Source organism: Sinocyclocheilus rhinocerous, unplaced genomic scaffold, assembly GCF_001515625.1.
Source record: "Sinocyclocheilus rhinocerous isolate Xijiao unplaced genomic scaffold, SAMN03320098_v1.1 scaffold946, whole genome shotgun sequence".
Taxonomy (NCBI): Eukaryota; Metazoa; Chordata; class Actinopteri; order Cypriniformes; family Cyprinidae; genus Sinocyclocheilus; species Sinocyclocheilus rhinocerous.
The window spans coordinates 985,168-1,011,393 of record NW_015633151.1 but is presented as its reverse complement, the minus strand read 5'-3'; the positions used below and the strand labels follow the sequence as shown (position 1 = coordinate 1,011,393).

Genomic DNA, 26,226 nt, shown 5'->3' with positions numbered 1-26,226 from the left:
TTTGGAGTGGCCAAGTCAAAGTCCGGACTTAAATCTGATTGAGATGCTGTGACCTGACCTTAACCAGTCCATTCATGCTTGAAAACCCTCCAATGTGGCTGAATTAAAACAATTCTGCAAAGAGTGGGCCAAAATTCCTCCACAGCGATGTGAAAGACTCACTTGATTGCAAAACAACTCTTGATTGCAGTTGTTGCTGCAAAGGGTGGCACAACCCGTTATTAGATTTAGGAGGCAATTACCTTTTCACGTAGTGCCAGGCAGGTTTGGACAGCTTTTTTACCTTAATAAATTAAATAATTATTTCAAAACTGCATTTTGTATTTACTCGGGTTATCTTTGTGTAATATTAAAATTTGTTTGATGATCTGAAGTGTGACAAATATGCAAAAAAAAAAAAAGAAAACCAGGAAGGGGGCAAAAACTTTTTCACAGCACTGTATATACACACACTGTATATATATCACAGTTCATCCTAAAGTAACTTGCAGTTTAATGTTTTGACCAGAGATGGCGATAGCGAGCTTATCAAAAATGGACTTCCGAAATATTATAAAAATGTGAAATGGGTCCGTTCAAACCATGGATGATAACAATAACTATAACATTTTAATTCCACACCACAACTATAACGATAACAATGCAGAAGAACAGTATATTTGGATTCATTTTCAAAAGCCAATCAGAATCCATCCTGCTTTAAAGAGCTCAAGCATCTACAGTGGCTTGGTTAGCTGCAGTGCATGGTTAGAATAAACTGAACGTTACCACAGGTTGATGTGGATGCTAATATTGTTATAGTTATCTTTTTAGTTATTGTATTTGGTGTGAACGGACCTTTAATCAGAAAATGAATTTGAATTTCCTGCTGTTAGTAATTAATATTTTAGAAATAAAATTATTCCTTGTTTTAGTCAGTTTGATTTATTTTTACAATTGCAGTTCAAGTTGTAGTTATTTTATGTGTTTTTGTCATTTATTATTTTTAATATTTCTATTTAGCTTTATTTTTATTCCAGTTCTAGCTATAGTAATTGTTAGTAATATCTAGAAATGTTTACTTAGTACAGTAATTTAGTATAGCAATTAAAATATTTTTGTTTCAAAAGTTTGTTTTTATTTTAATTTCAGCTTTATTTCAGTTAATGAAAATGTTTCAATTAAGTTTTAATTGTTTTAGTTTTAGTTAACAATAACACTACTAAGTTATACAGCGTAAGGCTTTCTCCATTGTCTTAAGGTGTGTGTGTCAGCATGTGTATATCTCAAAAACAATAATATTCTCAATGCCACGTGTTTATTATCTTCCAGAATAAAGCTCTCTTCCACCAGCTGAGTCTGAAGGAGAACTGGCACCCTGTGAGAGGAGCTCAGAGGGACAGGAAGGAAGGTAAGCTCATAAAATATTCCCTCATATTTCTCTCCTACACTCTCATAGCGTTCTGACTGCCTACAGAGCTGCTGGAGAACCACAGCAGGTTGTTTATGAATAATACTATGTGAGAACCTTGTTTTATGGCATTTTTATGTGAATTGGTGGCTGATTGATGCAGCGCTGGATGTTTGTGTGTGTGTTTCTCCTCAGTGTGGTGTCGTGTGTACGTGACCATAGACTCATACGTGAGTGTGAGGACACACGGCGAGGTGTCCGTTCAGGAACTGCTGAGCACTGTGGCCGAAAGGCTCGACTGTGATGAGGACGACATGGTGCTGATGGCCGTCACATATCCTGGAGGTCTGAACAAGTTCTTACATCTGTCTATTTTCATATTGATTGGTTTGTGTTTGTTTTAGACTTACCTGTCTGCAGGGTGCATCATGCTTTTAAACAAGTCATTAGGGTAAAACAGAGCTAAAAGCTTGTATTGAAGGTGCTGTATGTAATTGTTTTGACTGTTCTAAAGCATAAAAAATACCATATGTTTGCAGATATTTAGGAAATGTTAAGCTCACATCCTTGTTTCCCCCCAAAACAATGCTAAAGCCAGTTATTCTACTTTGAATGTGCATTCTGTGTCGGGATGTCTGTTTTTGTTTTGGTTCGTGTGATTCTGCCCACTGCCAGTTTAACCAGTAGTACCGTATTGGCCCGAATATAAGACGACCCTGATTATAAGACGACCCCCCCTTTTTCCAGATGTACCTTTTGGAAAAAGGCTTTTTAAAAAACAAATCTTGTTTTTTCTCAGTAAAACACATTTTGTCTTCAATTATTATCATATTGCATATTCCTATTTTAATTTTTGTTTTGAAAGTATGGTAAAAACTGGTAAAATATACCAACAATCACATTTAAAAAATAAACACTTTTTGATATACCATAAAAAAAAAAAAAAAACAGGTAGCCCATCTGAATTAGGACATTTAGGCTATCCATCTAATAGTAGCCTACCAAAATCTTATTAACAGTAGAAGTAGAGTTGGTCCCATCAGGCTAACGTGACAGTCACCACTCATGCAGCTGTAAGGTTTTCTGCTTCTTTGGTTTTTACTCGCGATCTTTACAACACGCATTACATTACGTATTTAATGGCACACTTGTTTTATGCGTATTTGGCGCCACCTATTGTTGTGGGTGTATTATTGACATGTCAAAGTCTAGACCCTGAATATAAGACGACCGCGTTTTTTGAGATGTATTTCCAAGAAAAAAACATCGTCTTATATTCGGGACAATACGGTAATTTGATACACTGGGTTGCCAGTTAGTGGAAAACGCAGAGTACTGCATTTTTCCTGTTACATGTCCACAATCTGGCAACCCGCGTTAGCATTAAGTTTGAGGAGGAGGGAGCGGGAAAAACAACTTCCTCCAATATTTTGAATTTGGACTGCAGTACCCATTTCAACCGCTAACTGTCAATATTATAAACTGCACCTTTATTTTTATTTTTTTCTGATCACAGTGTATATGATTATTGAAAATATGTTTCTGGTTATTTAAAATTATCAAGCAACATAATTTGTCTAACAATAAATGGTAAAAATTTATTAAAAATTATAATATATTAAGTTATACAATCATAAATATAAGGGCTGTTAGAGGGGCATCCACGTTTGAGCCAAAAGACTCCCAGAGGAACATAGTATAGACATTGGTGAAAAAGTGATGAGGCAAAATTTGTCTTCATATGCAAATACTTTTGATATAGAAAGAGATTTTTGGAGTAACATTTAATTTTTCAAAATAACCACTTCAGCAAATTTTAGTGGTTCGCCAGTTTTATTTTATTTTACTTTTTCCTACTGACCAAATGGTTCTTGGGACCAAGTAAATTTTTTCTAAATAAATTTTTTGTTACCTCTTTTCTTTTGTAGCTCACTGTTTGGTATTCCCCGATATTGCTGTTTTCTCTCCATTGTTATTCCTCTTTCTCTCTCTTTCTCCAGAGAAGGTTCTGCTTCAGTCGGATCAGTGTGTGTTCTCGTCTTCACTCAGTGCCGCTGAGCGGCTGCACGTCTGCAGAAGAGACCTGACTGAGATCATGGTGAGAGTCAGAATGCTGTTCTCTGAACTGCTCTTAAAAGAAATCTGCTTTCCACTCCATTAGTTCAAGTCTACACACAACTGTACAACTTTAAAGGCACAGCATTCTAAACTTTTCTTGCACCAAAGTTCCTGCCCGTATTTTATGCCAGAAACAAACTCAATGCAAGTACAAAAATATACTTGAATAGTATACAAAAATAATATGTTACTCAGGAGAGCCAGTAGTGTTACATTCTCATATGCTGGATCAGGTTGCTGATTATCGAATAGGTGTTGATATGCAAATTTGGGTGGTCATATGTTAATATGCTTGTTGTTCTAATTTGTGATTGACCCACTTTATCTTAGTATTCATAAATGGTTTGATTCAACTGGGAAGGGACTATGTATACATATTACATTAAACTCTTAATTTAAAAGAGCAAGTCAAATCCTTTTGTTCATGATATGGCCCCTTTAAATCTGACAAATAACAATGCACTTGAGTGTCTGTCTTCTGTTCTCCCAGAGTCCCTTCACTGATAATGGGCAGCAGCGCTCAGTAAAGATGCTGAGCATGAACACGTGGGATGTAGCCGTGTCGCTCACCAACTGTGACTGGAGTCTCTTTAGTAATGTCCATGAGGTAAAGTCTTCACATTTCAGACAGTGCAGCACTAGAGAAGGTGTCCTAGAAAGGATATCTTTGAAATACAAACTAAACTAAAGCAAAATGTAAATTTAAAATCAGCCAATTAGGTAGTGAGTATTGACACAAAGAGCCAGTTTAAACAACTACAGCATTAAAAAAAAAAAAAGTTTAAAAATAACACTTTATTTTAAGGACCAATTCTCACTTTTAACTAGTTACTTATTAGCATGCATATTACTATTAGTATTTATAAAGCACATATTAATGGCTTATTCTGCATGACCATATTTTAGATCCCTTAATCTAACCCCATACCTAAACTTAACAACTACCTTACTAGCTATTAATAATCAGCAAATTAGGAGTTTATTGAGGTAAACGTAGTTAATAGTTAGTAGTGAGAACTGGACCTTAAAATAAAGTGTGACCCGAATCCCACACCCACGATAGCATTCTGTTTATTAAGTGTGCGCTGCAAATTTAGTAAAATCGTTGTCATTACTGACTGGGTGTGCAGAAGTGATCACATTGAGTGGAATTATTGCATAATATCTGTTTTCATATAGTAGATGTTTAAATATTATATATAATCAAGTTTGGTGACACTTTACTATAGGGACCAATTCTCACTATTAACTAGTTGCTTATTAGCATGCCAATTATTAACATGTTGGCTGTTTTTAGTGTTTATAAAACGCACATTTTGCATGACCATATTCTTCATCCCTAATACCTAAACTTAACAACTACCTTACTAACTATTAATAAGCAGCAAATTAGGAGTTTGAGGCAAAAGTCATAGTTGATAGTGAGAATTGAACCTTTAAATAAAGTGACCGAAAAATCTGACATTATTTACTTACCCTCCATAAGACTTTTGTTCATCTTCAAAAATAAATAAATAAATAACTATCTTCAAATGAAGATATTGATTATGAAATCTGAGAGATTTCTGTCTCCATAAAAAGTAAATTCACCCAAAACTTTGATGATTGTTCTCACTGTGTTAAGGTAAATCATATTTAATGTTCTCTGTGTATGTGTGTTGATCAGTGTTTACATGCGAATGAAACTAAAATGAAAAATAAAGTAATTAAATCTATTCATCATATAACACAATAATTTATCTTAGTTTAAGACTTGGATTAAAGTGCTTGATTCATATGGATTACATTTACTATGCCTTTATAAACTTTTTCATTAAAATATACTATAATATAAATATTCATTAAAAATACCTTCATTTGTGTTTCAAAGATGAACGAAAGTCTTTTTGGTTTGGAACGACGTGAGGGTGAGTAAATGATGACAGAGTTTACATTTTTGGGTGAACTTTGGGTGAATTCAACGTGACAATGGTCATTTTAAGAATATGGTTGATTTGTAATCAAACATACTCAATTGTCTTAATTTAATACTGACTTTCAAAAAAGAATCTTCTAAAATATCCAACATCCATGTCATTTTTCCTTTCTCTGCAGCAAGAGCTGGTATACTTTACTCTGAGCCGTGACACGAGCACTGGCCACATGGTGGCGCTGGAGCAGCTGTTACAGCGCTGCAATGAGACTCAGCAGTGGGTGATGACCGAAGTACTTCTGTGCCCGACCCTCTGCAAACGTGTGCAGCTCTTCAAGAAATTCATCAAGATCGCAGCACAGTAAGTATACGCTCACAAACCGAAAATAATCTCACAGACTTGTGCTGAAGGACCACAGCCATATCCAAGCTCAAGAATATCATACACTTTTGACTTGGGCCGGCAAGCAACCACCTAACAACTCAAAACATCCTTGCAATCATATAGTAACGTGCTAAAACCTCTAAGAACACCCAGACATTGTGGCGCGGAGGACGAGGACTGTTTCCTGGGAGAGTAGCCTACAATGCCGGTGTTCTTGACAAATAATGCTCACTCACAGCCTGTAAGTATGCTTTCAGAATTTTTTAAAGAATTTGCCACTGACGATTCAAACACGAGTTTTGAGCAGTGTAGACTAGCGCTTGGTTTTTGTCGTTTCTCCGATCACAAATGCAGACATGGTTTTATGTTTACGCGACGCGATGCAACGCAATGCGTAAAAAGACAGTATAAGTCATTATAATCAGTAATTATGTCCCCACTGGATGCAACAAATGCCTCGTTTATAATGGTTTTATTGGTTTTGTCTCGTCGCGCTGGGACACGGCATCATATGGTAAGGGGCGTAACAATTCCATCATACGCTTGAGGTATTCGTGGGAGAGTTACGTTAGACTAAAATGCCGGCAGTTCTGACTCACGTAAGTACGTTTTCTTTTATCATTTGCCACTGATGATTCAAACGCGAGTTTTGGGCAGTGTGGATTAACGTTAGCACTTGTTGTTTGTCATTTCTCCGATCACAAATGCAGACATGGTTTTATGTTTACGCCGCTCGATGCAATGCAACGCGTAAACAGACAGTATAAGTCATTATAATCCGTAATTATGTCCTCACTGGATGCAACAAATGCCTCGTTTGTAATGGGTTTTAATGTTTTTGTCTCGTCGCTCCGGCCGGACACGGCATCACAGTATGGTGATGGGCGTAACATTTCCGTCTCACGCTTGAGGTATTCGGCCAATCACAACACACTGGATAGCTGGCCAATCAGAGCACACCTCGCTTTTTTAGAACGATGAGCTTTGTAAAAATCGACGCGTTTCAGAAAGGCGGGGCATAGAGGAGAAACAATAATGTACAGTATGTGGAAAATAATGTGTTTTTTAACCTTAAACTGCATAAACACATTGCATTACACCAAATACACAAAATAATGTTCTTTTTAGCAACGTCATATGAGCTCTTTAAAATGTGAAATTATTTGTGGTTGTATTTCTTTCTACTCAAATGGTTCAGGTGGTGAACACGCTCATGTTATCTTCCTTTCTTTATTTAGCTGTAAAGCACAGAGGAACTTGAACTCATTCTTTGCTATTATTATGGGACTGAACAGTCCCGCCGTCAGTCGACTCACTCAGACATGGGAGGTAGGAAAGCACCAACTCCAGTGCACAGAAATATACTACTAAATATGAAGAAGTGGTAGTGTTGCACTTAGATTTCCAACATCAGTCTATATTTATGATGAATTATGTTTTTAGAAGCAAGAAACTAGAGTGTATTGCAAACTCTGCTAAACAGGAACTGTGTATTGGCTTAAATTCTTCTGTGTCTTTTTTTTATTTTTATATCTGTCCTCATTTCAGAAAGTCCCTGGGAAGTTCAGGAAGTTGTTCTCTGAGCTGGAGAGCCTGACAGTAAGTGATTGTCTCAACCCAATCTTAAGTTGCCTCCTGCTAGAGAATTTTGTGCTTTTTACGGCTCATTAGGATGTAATATATGAAGCCGTAATCATATCAGAGCCTCTGGCCTCCAGGGAGGAAACAGCATGTGGTGTTACAGAGGAAGAGATTTGAGACAAACCAGATGGTTTCAGTGTAAAATAAAACAAACACACAAATATGTGCACATGAATGCTTTTTCATGACCCGCAGGACCCTTCTTTAAATCACAAAGCCTACAGAGATGCCTTCAGGAAGATGAAGTCTCCCAAGATCCCTTTCCTACCTCTACTTCTGAAAGGTGCAGTAAGCAAATTTATGCTTCTTAACATACATGATATCATCAGATTATTCAAAATTTGCACGTGACACCATGGGTTTGGATTTATGTGGACGACATGATTGGAAAAGTCCAGCAGAAGTCACCAAAGACAAGTCTGTCATTTTCACGGAGAAAAAAATTTATGAAATGCTTAAATGAATCATATATTTAGAAAATAGGGTGAATTTCCATTCTAGCTGACTTGAAAGTTCAGTTATGAAGAGTGGGATTTTGGACTAATGAGATTTTGCAGTGGACAGAGCTACCAATCACAACAGCAGAAATAGAAACCTACATACTGACAAAATGTCTGGTCATGGCTGGTTTGAACAAAAGAATTAGCATTTATCACTAGTTGCTTTGTTGCAATGTATCTGGTTAGGACATGGTGAGAGTCTCCTTGAGAGATTTTTTGTTGTTGTTGCTGTTTTGCATGTAATGTGTGTACTAAAGTCTAAACAATTTCTATCTGAACAGATATTACCTTCATTCATGAGGGCAACAAAACATTTCTCGACAACCTAGTCAACTTTGACAAACTAGTAAGTGAACAATTAGACCTTATAGATGTTTTTTTTTTTTTTTTTAATTAAAGAGCTTGTTCACCCAAAAATGATAATTGCCATCATTTATTTACCCACGTCATTCCAGACCTGCAAAAATAAAGAGGGCTTTTTTCCCCAAGAAAGTCATACAAGTTTGGAATGACATGAGGGTGAGTAAACGATGTCAGAATTCTCATTTTTGGGGCAAACTCTTCCTTTAAGATCATGTCCCATCAAATGAGCAAAACAAGCTAATGTGAATGTATTTTATGTACAGCACATGATAGCAGACACAGTGCGGATTATCAGGCAGTGTCGGACAGATCACATGGGTAAGTGCTCAAATCACACAGATTTATAAGTTTAAATATTTCCTACCTTGATGAAGTGTGTAATCTCTGCCCAGCTGAACCCAAACAGGGTTGCCAGGTTTTCACAACAAAACCTGCCCAGTTGCTACTCAAAACTAGCCCAAAACTAGCCCAATGGCATTTTGAGGGGGGGTCCCCCAGTAAAAATCACGTTCTGGGGAGTAAAATACACGGTTTTTGGTGAGGTCACATCGCAGGGGCTAAATATCACATTATTGGGGTCGCTTATGAAAAACAACCCCGCGGCAACAGTGTTAAAGTTGCCCAATTCCACGGGAAAACTGCGCAAGACTTGGCAACTGTGAACCAAAATGAAGTTGCAAAAAAAATTGCAACCTGTTTCAAACAGGTTTCCCATCTAACCCACAAATTCCCATTGGCCAGATAAACAGATAATCCTAACACAAACTCGTGCCATTGGTTGAGCCAGTGTTGCTATGGCTAGTTGCTGGTCGGACTGCTCAAACAACCGAAATGTTTTTGATAGCACCACAATGTTTACACTTCTCAGAGGAATCAGCCTAGAAATGGTCTCTTCAGAAGTTGTCTCTTCATTTTAAGCCTAGATAGCAGAAAGTGTTAGCTTTTAAAACAATGACCACTTGCACTTAAATTTGAACATAGACAGACCGTATATTACTGCATAACCCAGATCTCTCTCTACACTCAAAAAATAGTTTTGTCCCAGTTTTGTGGTTTCAAGTACACTGAAAGTCAGTCTCACTACTGTTGTGTTGATTTCTATAGGGTGTAATAATTATCTTTGGCTTTTTGTCCATTAGGAAACATGTTGTCCCAGAAGGACAGCGTGGAAGTGAGAACGTACATCAATTACCTGCACGTCATCGACAATCAACAGACTCTGTTTGAGCTCTCACACAGACTTGAGCCCAGGACATAAAACAACTCGATATATATCCTAAAACCACTACTGAAGACTGGACCGCATCCTTGCTCTAACTGAAGACTGTGACGAGTAAATCCTCCACTAGGGGGAGACACAATCACGCCAACCACACAGAACAGATACAGAGTATCACACAGCCAAAGAAATCTCAGCCAGTTCAACCCACCATGTGAAAGGAACAAAGAAGCTGAATCATGCAAGAAAACAGCAAGAATTTACTGAACGGTTATAACAGGAAACATTACAGTGATCCAGTATTCTTTAAGTTACAGTACAGAAAGATCATGTTGAGAATTCAGATGTCTTCATACATCACACTTTCACTCAGTAGTGTAGGGCAGATTTTAGTTATTTTGAGCCAGTTTGCCACTGCAAAATATGTAGCTTCACTAATAAATAAGAGCATATGCATATATGAGAAATTAATAGGCACATCTTTATTTCTGTGCAGTCCAATTAGTCTGAAATTTGAGCTACATGCGCAAATAACAAAACAATGTGATGCCTTTTTAGATCATGGCCAACAAACAATTTGTAGACAATCAGAAAGATATCCCAAGGCAGCACACTGTATTTCAGGTGCAGAATTGCTAGTAGAAATTTAGATTAAAGCGACAATTAGTTGAACTTGCATAAACCGTAAGTAAATCCTAAAATTATGCATATATTTGAGGGAAAACACTATATCTGTGCAATCTATTTAGCAGACTGTCATAGAAATAATTGGGTTTTAAATTATGGATGTATTTTATTGGAAAAGCCCTACTGAAAATAACTGAGCAATGGTTCTGTAATGGCTTACATGAGATGGTGCTTGAAGAAAGCAAATGTATAGAGTTCTTGTATAAGTTGTACTTTGACTTGTGAGACATTGAGATATTTATTAAACAACAAGCTTGTCCCTGAATCAGAAGGGAAGACAAAACAAGTTTTAAATACAAAGAAAAGATATAATGTACTGTAAATGTGATCAGATGGTCTGAAGGATTTGGCAACGCCATTGATTGACCAGTCTGATAATGCCTGTGAGGTTCACATGTGAACTCTGTAAATATGAAGACTTTGTTTTTAATAAATAATGATAAACAGGCCATAAAGCAATAGCAAGGTGTACATCTCACCTTCAGAAAAACAAGTGTTTGCAGTGACTGACTGTAGCTGCTGTTTGCACTAGTTTTCTTCACAAAGAGCCTGACATTAAAGAAAAAATAATAATAACTGACACTGTCTTTTTTTCAGGTGCACCCAGGTGCTGTAAAATCCATCTTTTGTTTAATATTTTACTCATTTTTATACAGTATGTTTGAAAATGTTAAACGTAAACTAGACACTTACCGCCACCTAGTGGTTTGTTAACGTTTAAGTGTACATTAGCTCATAGAGACTAACAGGAAATGCCACAAAACTCCCGTTTTGATTCATTGGGTCTACAAATCGTGACTTCCTACTAACCCCAGACCTCATTATGCATCAGTAATAGTGTGAATATTCTCTGTGACGCTCGATTGGCTTACAGTGCGTCTCAGTGTGAGCCGAGGATGAACTGTCTAAACAGTTACAGATCCATCCTGTTCTGGGCCATTATTACCTGCTGCGAGGCCACTGCTGGACTCACTGAGAGGGGAGGAACAGCTCCATAGCTTGTGCTAACCTCTCATTTCCCTCTCCGGGACAGATGTATCATTTTCTTGTCTCCTGACAAAGTCTGCGTCATAGCAAAGAACCACACGGACAATCCCAGACCAACAGCAGATGTTGTGTTTTGTGATTGTGTACTGTGTAGAATTTGATGTTTAACAGTTTACCTTCTGAACACTATTGAACAAAATCACATTTGTTCAGTTCAGCAATATACTGTAGCTAGTTATTAAATCCCATCAAGGGACACGTGAGGGGAAAAAATGGACATGACCAAGCATGTCATTCAGAGATGATAAATTGGTTTCTGTCCCGGGCGTGAGATGAATCACACTATCTATCTGTATTCAGCAGGAGAGGAAGGTCAAACACAGCTCATTTGAAAATCAGTATCAGCCTGGTTCATAATCTACTGGGAGTCTCATTGTAGCAGCACTGGAGGAGATTGTGTCATTCAGTGAGCACAGAGCTGTCTAGAACCAGCTTTAAATTTAATTAAGCTAATAACAACATCAATATTGCAAAGTGTTAATACTAACAATACTTATACCAATAACGGCAACTTTTCTACGGTATACTGATGTTTCTGTAAAACTAGGGCTGCACGATTTGGTAAAAATATAATTGTGAAAAAAAAAATAAAAAAATCCACGGTTTGCTGTACTTATTTGTGGGGCTGGACAATTTGGCCCCATTTCTGAGATTCTACATCAAAATGACGAAGTAAAAATAATATGTAATGTTTAGTTACTAGCTTTTAAATAAAATATTAAAATAAGAAAAAATACTATTGAAATATCTCACCGTGAAATGAAAAAAAAAATTATATATAATATAATTTTTAAACATTGAATTATCAAGCTTTTTTGTCAGAAAACAGCATTTTATTGCAGTACTGCAAATTAATTTATTTATGATGACAACAGCTGGTCTATAATCATTCATTACAATTTTGGGAAGATGGCTGGCGAATGTTGCGTTTCCAAATACATGAACGACATAATGCACAGCAGATGTAGAGATGAAATCATTTACTGTGAACTGAGCCACTCTGAGGCACTAAAAACATGGATCATGACAGGTTTGTGTGTAAAAGATGTGCTTCACCTGAAACTCCGCGTATATCTATATTTAATTCAATTGCAGCATTTGCGATTTGATAAGTCATATTATGATTTTGGTTTTATTTCTGATCAATCGTGCAGCCCTGCATCAGACAACATAACATCTTATTTGCATTTAATACGAAACCAAAAAAAATGATGATTCCATCAGCATATAACTTGTAGAAGTCAACCTCTGTGAGCAGAATGGAGTTGGTTGGTTGTTTACACTGACAGAAGCAGTGCTGCTCCTGCCAGAACCCACTTTGCAGGCGGTTGGCGTGTTTTGAGACGGAAGCTCCAGATGTAGGTGGAGCCGCGGAGTTTGGTGCGGTACACTGGGCACTCGTAGGTGTTCCTCACATCCTGCTGGTCGATGGGTATCGCGCGTATGTACAGCACTGGCATAGCTGGAGTCAACTCCTTCAGAACAGCCTCTGATAGCAGACCCGAGGAGCTATCCCAGCGAGCACCTGCAGGAGGAGAGCTGTGTCACATTCATCCACACAAACAGGAAATTCGCATTGGAATAGAGTTTATACTCACCCTCAATGAAGAGTCCATGAATGTACGCTCCCTCTCGAGGAGGATGGCCATAATCATCCTTGGTTTTCTTGGTGACGTCCACAGACAGGCTCATCCGATCTAAAGGCCACTTGTTTTTTCGAGCAATACTCTGCAGAATTGCTGCAAAGCAGAACACTTTTAAGTACAATGGCAGCAAGTCTTGTTTTGGATGTGTTCATGTGGCCATTTGTCTTACCTGTAAGAAATGATTGAGGACTAAAGAGTCCAGAGATCCAAACCACAGCAGGAAACACAAAGTCTTGAGTCCATGTGTCCAGCTCTCGACACTGAGCCAGAACGTCACTGAACCTGCAGGATACGATTATGTAGACCTTATAACTAAAGCCTACAGTGAAACAGTTGAGTGTTGTAGATTTCTTCTGTAATGTGACGTTATTATGAAGGGTACTGTACCACAGAGCCAGTGTTTTGGTTGAAGGGTAGGCCAACCTGCTCCAGCTCTCTGGAACGCTGTCATAGAACAGAGCGGTTTGGAGCTGCTCCATGTCTGAGGAGAGACTCAGTTCACCCTGTAATATCATGTTAGAGAACAGTCATACGGTTCACACCTGCTGTAAAAAATATGTGCATGTATAAGATAAATCTGCGTAAAGGCAGATTGTAGCTACAGCGCTCTTTACTTTTCACAGGAAATGCAAAACTTAAATTCAATACTCATCTACAATAATGAAATAATACATCACTTGTGGAATGTTCATTGGTTTCATTAATAATTGTTAATTATAACATAATTATTAACAATGATATTATATATTATAACATTATATATTATTAATAATTGGTATTATTTATTACTACTATTAGTAGTAGTAGTAGTAGTAGTATTAATACATATAAAACATGTATAATCAAAACCCATTTACATGTAGGTTTTGTTTCTAAATAATTATCATAATTTATTCAAATGTATTAATATATTGGTAATTAATTATTTTTTTATTAATTTCTATATTATTATTGAATCATTTTAATCTATTTTTTTTGTTTAATATATTTATTAGTCCGTGTGGGTACAAAATATAAAACAGTTGGAAAATATATTGCATGACATTACATCATTCATGTTTACAGGCACAGGCAATGAAGTGACAGCAATGTTACTGTCTTTGTGGTTTCATTTTAAATGGTCAAATCCCTTGAATATAGTTTAAGGAAAATATATCTCAGCAGAATGTTCTAGATTCTAGGTCCCTCATTTATAAAGCGTGCGTACGCACAGATTTGATTTGATAGAGTGTGCATACGCTCAAATCCACGCCAACGCTCATATTTGTAAAAACTGCCTTTGACGTGGAAAAGTGTTTATCGTCACGTCAGGGTCTGAGCAGACGTATGTACTTTTTCTTGTCGGAGTGCTGCAGGTTTTTGGAAATGTAAGCTGTTCTTGCAGCTCGCTGTTCTAAATTAAAGAATTTGGACGATGACTGGTGATCTTTTGTTAATGACATTAATTAGGAATCGTTTACAAGGCAGAGAGCTGAAACCATTCAGTTGCACGCAAGTTCAAGATTAGTTGCGATTCATAGATTTCACATCTGAAAGAGAGGCGTACGTGCGTTTTCTGTGCGTACGTTCATTCTATGAATCACACATAGGCCTACACATATTTGAGAGATGATCGTAAGATCAAGTTTAGGATGGTTTCTGCGCAACCTTTTATAAATGAGGCCCTAGATCAGTATTTTTTTATTAAAAAAAGTGATAAAGACACATTGTTAGAAAAGATTTCTATTTTGAATATACTGTTCTTTTTAACTTTTTATTCATCAAAGAATCCTGAAAATAGTATCATAGGTTCCACAAAGCAAATATTAAGCAGCAACAACGGTTTTCAACATTGATAATAAATCAGCATATTGATAATAAATCAGAATGATTTCTGAAGGATCATGTGACACTGAAGACTGGAGTAATGGCAGATGAAAATTGTGACCCTGGACCACAAAACCAGTCATAAGGGTCAAATCTATTTTAAAGTATAATAAAATAGAAAACCGTTTTCAATTGTAATAATATTTCACAATATTACTGTTTTGTCTCTCTGTTTGATCAAATAAATGCAGCCTTGATGAGCAAAAGATACTTCTTTCAAAAAACATTACAAATCTTGCTGATCCCAAACTTTTGAACAACGGTGTATATCCATGGAGAAGTATATTAATTCATATATGACTCATTATAGAGGATACCAAGCAATGGTACCTAATCGATATTCATGAATTATTGTCATTAGTATAAAAACTTTTTAAAAATTCAGACATTTCAAGGGGGTTTTCCCCAAACAAACTTAAGAAATCCATGCAGGTGCAGTATTCAAATACAGCTGGTTCTGAATAATCAGTAATCATCTGTATTGATTGTTTTGTCTCCTACCTTCAGTCCCAGGTCCAGCTCTGTTAATGATCTGTGTATCTCTGCCAGCAGCAGATTCATTCGCTCACACTCCTGCAGGCACACCAGGATGTAGGGGCTCCTCTCGGCTGTTTTAGACATGAGCTCTGCCAGATTATACTCCTCCGGTAACTTCTCCAGCATGTCATCCAGAACACTCTTCACCTGAGCAAGGAAAAAGAAAAATGGAGTATCAAAAGTGACTACGTTCTAAATACAGCTTTCTAAAAGAATCTAAAGTTTTCTGCAGCCATATAGGAGAAACATTTTATTAACGTATTCACTAGTAGAAAATGGTAGAAAAGCATTAAAGGGATAGTTCCCCCAAAAATGAAAATTCTGTTATCATTTACTCACCCTCCACTTGTACCAAACCTGTACGAGTTTCTTTCTTCTGCTGAACACAAAGGATATTTTGAACAATGGTGATAACCAGACAGCTGACAGTAGCCACTGACTTCCATAGTATTTTTTTTCCCCATACTATGGAAGTCAATGGCAACAACATTCTTCAGAATATTTTCTTTTGTGTTCAACAGCAGAAAGAAAGTCATACAGCTTTGAAAAAAACTTTCAACAGTCTTTACTTTCACTTTTGATTAATTTTAATGCATCTTTGATAAATAATGCAAATAAAAACTATTCAAAAAAGTCACTGTTTCCACCAGAAAAAAAAAGCTGCACAGCTGTTTTCAACATTGATAATGATGATGATGACAATAATAATAATAACAATGATACATAGTTTTACCTTCTCCTCTGTGCACTGTGATGCTCCTTCTCCTGTTGATGAGTCTCTGGGCTGGAGTTCCAGTAAAGTTTTGAAGAGGGCATCAGAAGTGGCCGTCATAAACTCAATCTCAGCATTAGGGTGCATGCTGTAGAGACCAGGGCTTTCCGAGGGCAATCTCTCATCCACGTAGCTGTGATACCCAGTGTGCTCCAGATCAGGAGGAGCTGGAAACCCAGGACACAGGAACAGCTCTCCTTCAAACTGCAGAGAGAGATCATGGAGTAACAGGAAGATGCTTCATAGCTGATGAGAGGACAGTCTTTGGGGATTCATATTGGAAAGGGTGAGCATGGTGGTTAAAGATCTTGTCTGGTAACCAAAAGACAGATTCCAACAACAAGTGAAGCGACTCAACAGGATTTTAGGTTGCAAATATGATAACTTGTTTTTTTTTCTGCACAATATTTTGTCCTGATAAGCATTGTAACATGCTAAACCTTTGAGTACTCAGTAACGGATAAAGGTGTGTGTGGTAATCGATAGCAGGGCTGGTGCTGGACACTGGGAGAGTAATGCAGCTCTGTGGAAAGGCTAAAGACAAGCTCTGTGATTGATGGCTGCTCATCTTGGGGCCTAATGAGACTCAGTGAGGAAACACTGGGCTGCATGCCTGACCACTGCCTTAATTACCTCGCACAAACACCACTCCAGAAAAGACACACTTAAGATAAGATAAAACGTGAGAACCCTGGCCTGAACACAACAAACATGTCTTCAGTATGTGGGAACAAAAAGACATTTAATACATTCAGCTTCTATTTTGTTATCTGTGCTTATAAACTGTCTCACAAGGAAAACTGTGTCATGCAATGTAGATCCTCACCACTAGAGAGCCCCATAGAGCTGCAGTATTTACATGTACAAACCTGATCTGTTCAAAGGTAGTTGTGTGAGGTCCACAGACAAACATTTATAGTCTAATTTTAACATGCTGCCTGCAGAACTTGAATGAAGCACTTGAAGAGGCTAGATAAATCGAGATCTCTTTGCAAATCTACATTACCTCTAAAAATCTGCAGACTTTTCCAGATTTCACTCATTTGAAAAGGTAATTCTGACTTTATTTCTCACAATTACTACTTTATACCTCACAGTGAGACAAAGTCAACATGACATGAAATTCTGCCCCATCTATTTTGTAAATGCATGTCATTTCTTATTGTGAATGATTCATCCATGTTTAAATTATTTTTTTTAACCAAGTATTGTTTAATCAAAATATCATAACTCGATCTTTGGGTGCAGCAACAAACATATCTCTGATGATGTACTGTGTATAGGGCTTATCCAATCATTTAGTTCACTTAAAGAGATAGTTCACCCAAAAATGAAAATTCTGTCATTAATTACTCACTCTAATGTCGTTCCAAACCCGTAAGACCTTCATTCATCTTCAGGACACAAATTAAGATATTTTTGATGAAATCCGAGAGCTTTCTGACCCTCCATAGACAGCAAGTGAACTACCATGTTCAAGGCCCAGAAAGGTAGGAAGGACATCGTTAAAACAGTCCATGATCAGTGGTTCAACCTTAATTTTATGAAGCTACAAAGAATACTTTTTGTGCGCAAAGAAAACAAAAATGTCTCCGTCTCTGCTGCCATTCACGAGAGTATCACGACACACGCGTGTGCATTCCTCTGCTTGTGAACTATTTTAACGATGTCCTTACTACTTTTCTGTGCCTTGAACATGGTAGTTGTGTTGCTGTTTATGCAGGGTCAGAAAGCTCTCAGATTTCATCAAAAATATCTTAATTTGTGTCCTGAAGATGAATGAAGGTCTTACGGGTTTGGAACGACATGAGGGCGAGTAATTAATGACAGAATTTTCATTTTTGGATGAACTATCCCTTTAAATCCTGTCCCTGCAAGCTCACATTAATCTACCTCCACTTTTGAGTGCAACGCCAACATCTCAAAACTACAATACAAAAGAAATGCAAAAGACTTATCTGTTAATATCTCACAATTACACTGATTTCTCGCTGTTGCAATTATTACAAAGCGGGCGTGTCTATTTAGGTAAATTAATTAAACCCAATTCATTTTATGATTCTAAAGGTTAAAGACTATGTTCTTTAATAAAAAAACAAAAGCTATTGTTGGATAAAAATATATCTTGATTGCACAGTATGTCTTTTTTTAGCAAGGCTGCAGAGGCCCTCTGGTTGAGAACTACTGGTGTGCATCTCTTAGTTTGCTGAGCCAATGCTCGCGCAACTTCAAATTCTACTTCTGAAACGTTTGTTTTTTAGCTGTATGACCTTAAAATGTACATGAATTCTGTCTTGAAGCAAAAGCAGATGATTTAACAGTGCTTTGATCCACTATGTTTGGTGCGGCGTTGTAGTACATTACAGTGCTCTGAATGTCTTTACCATCTTGGGATTGATGAACTCCTGGAGGTATGTACGGCAGAGCTTCCTGTCCCACTCATCAGTGATGTGACCTCCGTATATGATCTCTCCGAACAGATAACACAGATCCTCCCACGGTACCTGAGCCACACATATTAACACACCTAAATGTCAAACCTCCAGCACAAACTGATCCCTCAGCGCCCTGCGTTTAATACCCACAGCATTATTTTCAGCCAGGTTGGCAAGTTCTGACAGAGGGAAAAAAATACATGGTGAAAACTGCTAAAAGGGCTAGATGTTGGATGCAGGGATTTTCTCACGAGTATGAGTTGAGGAACTGATGTTGGGTGATGGGAGCATCCTGTAGTGAGTTTATTATTTCAAATGGCTCTACACCAGACAAAAAGAAATTCAGTTAATATATAATTCAAGCAAAGATCAAGCTCTTCCTGAACTCCTGCTGTGCTTGGCTTAAGTCTGGCCTGAGAATAGAGCGAATGATGTGTAATTGTAAAGGAGAGAAGAACAAGGGAACGTGTGTCTTATAACCGATGACAGACGCTAGAGGTTCACCATCATTTGTACCTGTATTGTTTTGCAAATTGCTTCTTTCATCAGCTCTAATTGCAGTGATCACTTATAAAGCGTTGTAAGGTGTCACGCACAACGCGTGTAATTACATTTAGCATGACGCTTCATTTGCCGCCTAATGAATCCTCAGTGTACGCACATACAGGTTACTGTTTGGTTAACATAATGAAGGACATTCGTTTTTTGAGGGGAGGGGTGAAATCTAGAGCCGCCATAATTGGTTGTAAGTGAAGTAATGCTGCGAGAGGAAAAACATGATTTTTTGGACACAGTGAGATCGTGACTTCGCTTTGTGTGATGAAATTATACAGCACTGTGGGAAAAGTAAACATCCCTAAGAAAAGAAGGAGAAGCCACTGAATATAATCCTTTTCATTTATAATAAATTACTTGCGCCTCAGAGCAAGCAGACGAAACACTATAAATGCAGCCATTGCTTTCGGAGGTGGAAGCTGTTTGGAAACGCAGACGTGTAAGACAGTTCTGGGAGGCACTTATTCAGAAATACTTTAACGACAGACTTTGCTCAGGCATTTCAGAATGACCATAACAACATTTCAGATGATGTGCAACAAGATCAGGCTGCTGGTTAGTCAGGTTATGCCGTCCCATTGCGCAAAGTCACATGACGTTTTTGATGCGCATGGAGGAATTTATTCGGCAAATGCGTTTCCATCTCTCATTATTTCGAATTGACCCTTTTTCGCACAAATCAAAAACTGTGATGTGTGATGTGATACTTCAAAATGTGCATAAAAACAAGGTGATGGAAACATGGCTCCTGTCATTATTGATCAGTTTTATGCATCCTTGCGGAATAAAAGTATTAACTTATCAAAAAAATATAATTCACTGATATTATGATGGAATCATTATATTTTTTCAGGTTAATGAATGCTGGTCTCTTACTTTAGTATTGGCCTCCAGGTAGTTGTACAGAACACTGGCAGAGATGGTCAGATCTCCATTGTTAAATGGGTATCTGTGGTTCCAACCCTGAGGCCCAAACTTCCTCCTCTCAGTCACACAGGCGTGGAAGTAACACAGTGAGAACACAAGTCCTTTAAACTCCTGCTCTCGAGAACACATTTCCAGAGTGTCCTGTAGAATGGAAATTAAGAGTCAAAAGTGTGGACACCTCATTCTTTTGTCACTTCATTCTACTCATTCTATAGGATTACTAGTTTCCACTTTTTCTATTAAAGGGGTCATATGACGTTGCTAAAAAGAACATTATTTTGTGTATTTGGTGTAATGCAATGTGTTTATGTGGTTTAAGGGTCAAAAAACACATTATTTTCCATATAATGTACATTATTGTTGGTCCTCTATGCCCCGCCTTTCTGAAAAGCGAGGTGTGCTCTGATTGGCCAGCCATACAGTGTGTTGTGATTGGCTGAATACCGCTAGCGTGTGATGGAAATGAATTTTCATTTTTGGGTGAACTATCCTCTTAACTTTTATAAAGAATATCTCTTTGGATTTGAGACTTTAGTCTTTGCAACTTTACAGATCTTCTTTATGTACCAAGAGCTTGTAACACTCCAAAGAGAAAGGAAAAATTTAAATCGCATCATATGACCCATTTAATAGTAAGCTGAATAGAATGTCTGACTGGACCGCATGTGAATTCACTGATTTTGTCTGTGTCAAGTGTGTGAAGACCTGGGTGAAGTTGTCCAGAGCTGCATGTAGGCTGGAGTTCATGCCGGTGGGTGGTTCAGTAGTGAGTTTGAGGGCATTCTCCAGGATGGTGCGAGGGATGAGGTGCTCATGGGAGCTGGAGGACGGTTCTCCACTCATAAACACTCTGTAGTTTGAGTGAGCATCGCTGCCTGTGTTCTCCAACAGCTCCTCCAGACGACCCAACCACCGCTCCAGCAGGTGAACATTCTGAAACAGAAATTAAATTTACAAGAACATACATATGTGACCCTAGAGAACAATACCAGTCATAGGGTCTTTTTTTTTTATCTGAAAGCTGAATAATTAAGGACGTGCCAGACTGTCCTTGCAAAGTTGGAACTGCCCCACTTTATAGAAACAGCGTTTGTGCCACAGACGCGGTGTAGGCTACTGGTTCAGACTCATCCTCCATAAAATGCGCAGCACACATCTGAATATTTGGGTTGAACTGTTCTGGAACAGTGTTGTAAATACAACTTAACCACTGATTTCTAGTTGTGTCCTCTTTTGGAAGGCCAAACAAAGTAGTTTCGCTTTCACAACGAAGTAGTTTGAGTGAGCATCGCTGCCTGTGTTCTCCAACAGCTCCTCCAGACGACCCAACCACCGCTCCAGCAGGTGAACATTCTGAAACAGAAATTAAATTTACAAGAGCATACATATGTGACCCTAGAGAACAATACCAGTCATAGGGTCTTTTTTTTTTATCTGAAAGCTGAATAATTAAGTTTTCCATTGATGTATGGTTTGTTAGGATAGGACAATATTTGGTCGAGATAACTATTTGAAAATCTGGAATCGGAGGGTGCAGAAAAATCTAAATATTGAGAAAATCGCCTTTAAAGTTGTCCAAATGAAGTTCTTAGCAATGCATTTTACTAATCAAAAATTGAGTTTTAATATATTTACGGTAGGAAATTTACAAAATATATTCATGCAAGATGATCTTTACTTAATATCCTAATGATTTTTGGCATAAAAGAAAAATGTATCATTTTGACCCATACTATGTATTGTTGGCTATTGCTACAAATATACCTGTGCTACTTACGACTGGTTTTGTGGTCCAGGGTCACATATCCATATGTATCAGAAGCATTTTTGGCAAAATAGTCCTTTGGAAAACTATTCTGACTGGTCAATTTTGGTATTAAGTGGTCCTATATTTCTAAATGACTGCTCTCCAAGGTAACACTTGACATTTATTCTGTTTGTAGTTTCTAACGTTTTCCATGTTTTGGACACTTTATTGTAGGTTGGTTTGGTAAGAAATTAACCAAGAATGTTCTACCTGCAGTATGACCCAATGTCCTTTTTTGGCTGCGGTCTCCAATGCTCTCTCAGCCACAATCTCTTGTCCTTGACCCAAGGATACATTATGGAGGTTCCCCTGGTCTGTGGTAAATCCAAGCTTCAGCCCTAGTTAATAGATATAAGTTTAATACTCTGATTATGTTACAAGTTAGGCTAAGTGTAAAGAGATTCTGTGTTTACCAAGTGTTTCTACATCCTTGATGGGGTTGACTCCAGGAGAAAGGATGAAGAACACCGGTGTAGAGGGATTGCACTCCTCAAAACACTTTTCAAGCTCCATTCGACTGACATCTACATACTTGGAGCCCAAACTGTCCTCAATAAAATTTCTGGTGTAAAAAGACAATTGGTAAAAAAACATTGGTGTTTCAAACCCAGCCACCTCCAGCTGATTTTAAAGTAAAATTTTAGACAGATATCGGTTGTTCTCTGATGGTTCTCTGAAGAATGCTCATTACCGGAGAGCGTAGGTCATCCTGTCAGGCCGAAAGGCTCTGAGAATGATGAGTCTCTGGAGGGGACTCTTATTCTTCCAGTCCTGAGGGAGACGTTCTCTTTCTGGACACTCTGACTCCACCAGCTTCCTCCAGCGTTTGCCAGAACCTTCCACATCCCTGTCCAGACCCGTGAATGCATCCAGCATGGACAAGCTCTGCAATGAAATTAGGTTTTAGGTTTGGTACTTAGGTGAAAAAAAGGATCAATCTTCAAAAATATTTTTATAAAACACTTAACTATTATATTTAATAATAATGATATTAATAGCATATATAATAATAATAATAATGCATTTTATCTATCATGCACTTTTCTTAACCCAAAGTGCTACAACAACAAGCATAATAGTATACAACAATAAGCAACACAAAAAATAAACAATATAAAACATAATTACAGTAAGCAGTTTTAAAAAGATGAGTCTTTAAAGATTTATTAAAATCCTCTTAAATTCTTATATCCTCCAAATATTTTCTATGAATATTCACAATCTTGTGAAATCTTATTTAAATTCTAAATTATTATTTACTTATCCTTATTTTCAAACCCATATGCTACTTTTAGATTAAAAAATAACTTACTTTTTGAGTAGATCTAGATCTAGATTTTAAACTCAAATGTAGTTTCCAGAGACCCCAATAGAATTGCAAGGCCAAAAAAAAAACAATTGTTTTTAGGGATGTAAAAGTTAATCTGTTAAAATGATTAGAATCAATTTTAAAATCAATTTAAAATGTTGCATATTCATACATATTATATAATACTAATTTTATATATGCAACATATTTTAACAATATATTATTTAGATGAAATAAATAATGTAAATGAATAAATAAATGATAAAAATAATTGTATTACATTCACAGAACTTGATTTAATTTACAACAAATTATTACTGTTTTAATCTGCTTTCTTAAGACTGTCTAAAATTATTTATTGTAAAAAACTAAAATACAATTTTATATAGTTTGTTTATAACGAATGATCAATCGTTGCCCAGCACTAGTTTATATTATATTTATGTTTAATTTTATATTATTACATTTATACTATACAATTGATAGTGGTTAAAATGACAATATATTCTTAATACAAAATAAGAAAACAAGTATTTTCCATATAATATTTTAATAATCTAGAGCAATGACCAAATAAAAGGCATTTCAATTTAGGACAGAACACACTGTCTTTATAATATCAGAGTATAAATGTAGCCGCCTTTATATTTTAGGAAAGGGGTCACATATATTTGGGGGTCCTTCACATTTCAAACACCCCTGGGCTAGATGGGTTGACTTATTTAGAGGTTGAAAAGGTGCTTCAGACTAATCATTTTCTAAATGGCAATGCTTAATGACATCTTTACACATGAAAGAGAGTGATTTCCAGGCACAGGCAGTTCTTACCCTAATGGCACCCCAGGCCTGTGGAGACAGGAAGCAGACGGGACTGCTCTGACAAACCTCTACCGGAAATCGCAGCAGAAGTTCCAGGTCCTGAGCCTCAATGAAGCCCCTTGTCAGAAGAATCTAAATAAAACACCAGAGGCGCAAAGTAATGAGGACATTAGAGCTCAGGTCTGTTGAATACAGATGTCTCCATCCATCAGAGAAGGACAAGCGGATCTCAGAACAGCTTTACTCCGTTTGATGTGGACGTGTGAAGGACAGGCAGTGGAGACAGACAGCAGCAGGGAAAACAGGTGCTGTCCTGACAGGTATTTGCATTCTGCCACTGCGGCCCACCCTCCTGTCAGAGCTGACCGGTTGAGGGAGAGGGGTGCCCGGGCTGTGAGAGTTAATCAATAGGAGCGGACCCGACTCCACTGACAGGGCCTAATGGAACTTAATGTAAGGGCAGAAAAGTGGAGTGATTGATGTGAATGACAAAGTGCAGGAGGAGGAAGAGAGGAGGTGGTGGTGGGTGGATGGGAGGTGTTTCTATTCTGCCGGTGTCCCGTCCCACTCACCTGGAGGGCGGTGTGGGTGAGGAAGGTGAGTCGGTCCCTCTGGAAGAGCCCCTGGCAGGTGTACTGAAGGGCCGAGTGGGTGATGGCCTCAGTGAGAGATAAAACACGCACTGATACGTCTTCATCACCAGGAGCTCTCGCAATGGCTTTGAGGAACACTTTGTTGAAGGCCTTAAATGTAAAATAAAGTTCAGTTGAGCTGAAATAATAGCATTATTTGGAAAAGCAAAGATACAGCATTTCTGCAACTGTCATTGAGATGAATGGCAATGCTAATGGATTGTGCCCAATAGTATACTGGAATTCCTTCCAATGGTGATATGATATTATATTTATATTACTGGGATTATGATGTCGCTGTTTTGTTTTTTTTTGTTTTTTAAATAATGAAAGAGTACTTGTACATGTACAATCAAGCACAACTTGATTTTATGGTTTTTAAAGTAAATTAACATGTTTTATTTAGGCCAAAATATAGTTTAATATGATTGAATCAAAATATATTGTTTAGAGCCCGACCGATATGGGTTTTTTGGGGCCGATACCGATACCGATATTAGGGAGTAAAAAACATCGATATATCGGCCAATATTCTTTGTGTATATTATAGTACAGTACCAGTCAAAAGTTTGGACACTTTCCCATTCGTGTGTCCAAACATTTGACTGGTACTATATATACAGTAGAATACAGTATATACATAAACAGAATATACAGTATATACATAAACACATTTTTTGCAATGATCACTCAAATGTGGTGATAAAACACTTATAATGACGTGACAGAGATACGTAATGGAGACAGGGCATTTAACAATTTAACAATCAACTTTATTATCAAAAATGAGTCTGACAGTGCACTGAACAGTAAAGTTGAAGTTTATTCAACTTTAATTCAATTCAAACGTTCCCTTGGAACTGGAATCATGGCGGAATTTCATGTGAAGTCCACTTCGCAGGGCACTTACGGTCGAATAAGACCACGCTTGAATGCTGCTGCCTGAACAAGAGACCTCCTTACTGAAGTGAAAGTGTTGACTGGTGTCACTATCTCGTGAAAGCGCTGGCGTATCTCCACCAAATTCGGGGGATCCCTTCAGCTCGAGGAGCCCTATCGAACGCCACCCTCCACGCGTCGGTAGCCCCCCGGGATCGCTTGATCGGTCGGCGCCGGACTGCGAATTTAACCATCCGTAACTCCTGGAACCCGGGGGCTATCAACGCGGCAGTGGTCTCATTCGAAAGCTGGCCTCTAGACGTACAATCGATTCGAATTCGAGAGGGTTCCTCGAGCTGAAGGGATCCCGCGAATTTGGTGCGGATTAAGCTTTAAAGTGTTTCATCCAGGTCTCCAGTAGCAAACAATGGAGCGCGGTCTGCTGGACAAACTAAGTAATTACACCATTTCAAGCATTTTATCTGCGTTATCGCTGCGCCGTTACGGAGATATGGCCGTTCAAAGTTTCAATGGTTTTCCATAGATTTAAGCTTTAAAGCGTTTCATCCAGGTCGCCAGTAGCAAACAATAGAGCGTGCTATCTGCTGGACAAACTAAGTAATTACACCATTTCAAGCATTTTATCTGTGTTATATGTTCTGTAAAAAAAATGTTCATATCGGCGGCGTATTCGTCCGATACCGATATATCGGCGACAGGCTCATATCGGCCGATAATATCGGCAAAACGATATATCGGTCGGGCTCTAATATTGTTACA

The 26,226-nt window shown here is 37.7% G+C and overlaps 2 protein-coding genes across 2 annotated transcripts in view; one reads left to right on the top strand and one right to left on the bottom strand.

The window, feature by feature from the left end:
- The window catches only part of LOC107743169 (rap guanine nucleotide exchange factor 5-like), a 13,817-nt gene extending 3,040 nt beyond the window's left edge, over positions 1-10,777 (top strand). The window contains exons 3-13 of the mRNA XM_016556299.1: positions 1,312-1,390; positions 1,586-1,735; positions 3,391-3,488; positions 3,999-4,115; positions 5,603-5,781; positions 7,044-7,134; positions 7,354-7,404; positions 7,642-7,729; positions 8,228-8,292; positions 8,573-8,627; positions 9,449-10,777. Coding sequence (XP_016411785.1) covers positions 1,312-1,390; positions 1,586-1,735; positions 3,391-3,488; positions 3,999-4,115; positions 5,603-5,781; positions 7,044-7,134; positions 7,354-7,404; positions 7,642-7,729; positions 8,228-8,292; positions 8,573-8,627; positions 9,449-9,567 — 1,092 coding nt within the window. The 3' untranslated portion in view covers positions 9,568-10,777. The remainder of the gene's footprint in view (positions 1-1,311; positions 1,391-1,585; positions 1,736-3,390; positions 3,489-3,998; positions 4,116-5,602; positions 5,782-7,043; positions 7,135-7,353; positions 7,405-7,641; positions 7,730-8,227; positions 8,293-8,572; positions 8,628-9,448) is intronic.
- A 1,310-nt stretch (positions 10,778-12,087) lies between these two features.
- Positions 12,088-26,226, bottom strand: part of LOC107743202 (dynein heavy chain 11, axonemal) — an 85,670-nt gene continuing 71,531 nt past the window's right edge. Inside the window, exons 64-77 of the mRNA XM_016556346.1 lie at positions 24,508-24,678; positions 23,945-24,067; positions 22,499-22,692; positions 22,221-22,369; positions 22,018-22,145; positions 20,706-20,933; positions 19,950-20,141; positions 18,468-18,587; positions 16,045-16,287; positions 15,276-15,458; positions 13,296-13,411; positions 13,078-13,190; positions 12,861-13,001; positions 12,088-12,787 (exon numbers count right to left, since the gene is read on the bottom strand). Of these exons, the coding sequence (XP_016411832.1) occupies positions 12,540-12,787; positions 12,861-13,001; positions 13,078-13,190; positions 13,296-13,411; positions 15,276-15,458; positions 16,045-16,287; positions 18,468-18,587; positions 19,950-20,141; positions 20,706-20,933; positions 22,018-22,145; positions 22,221-22,369; positions 22,499-22,692; positions 23,945-24,067; positions 24,508-24,678 (2,349 nt within the window). The 3' untranslated portion in view covers positions 12,088-12,539. The remainder of the gene's footprint in view (positions 12,788-12,860; positions 13,002-13,077; positions 13,191-13,295; positions 13,412-15,275; positions 15,459-16,044; positions 16,288-18,467; positions 18,588-19,949; positions 20,142-20,705; positions 20,934-22,017; positions 22,146-22,220; positions 22,370-22,498; positions 22,693-23,944; positions 24,068-24,507; positions 24,679-26,226) is intronic.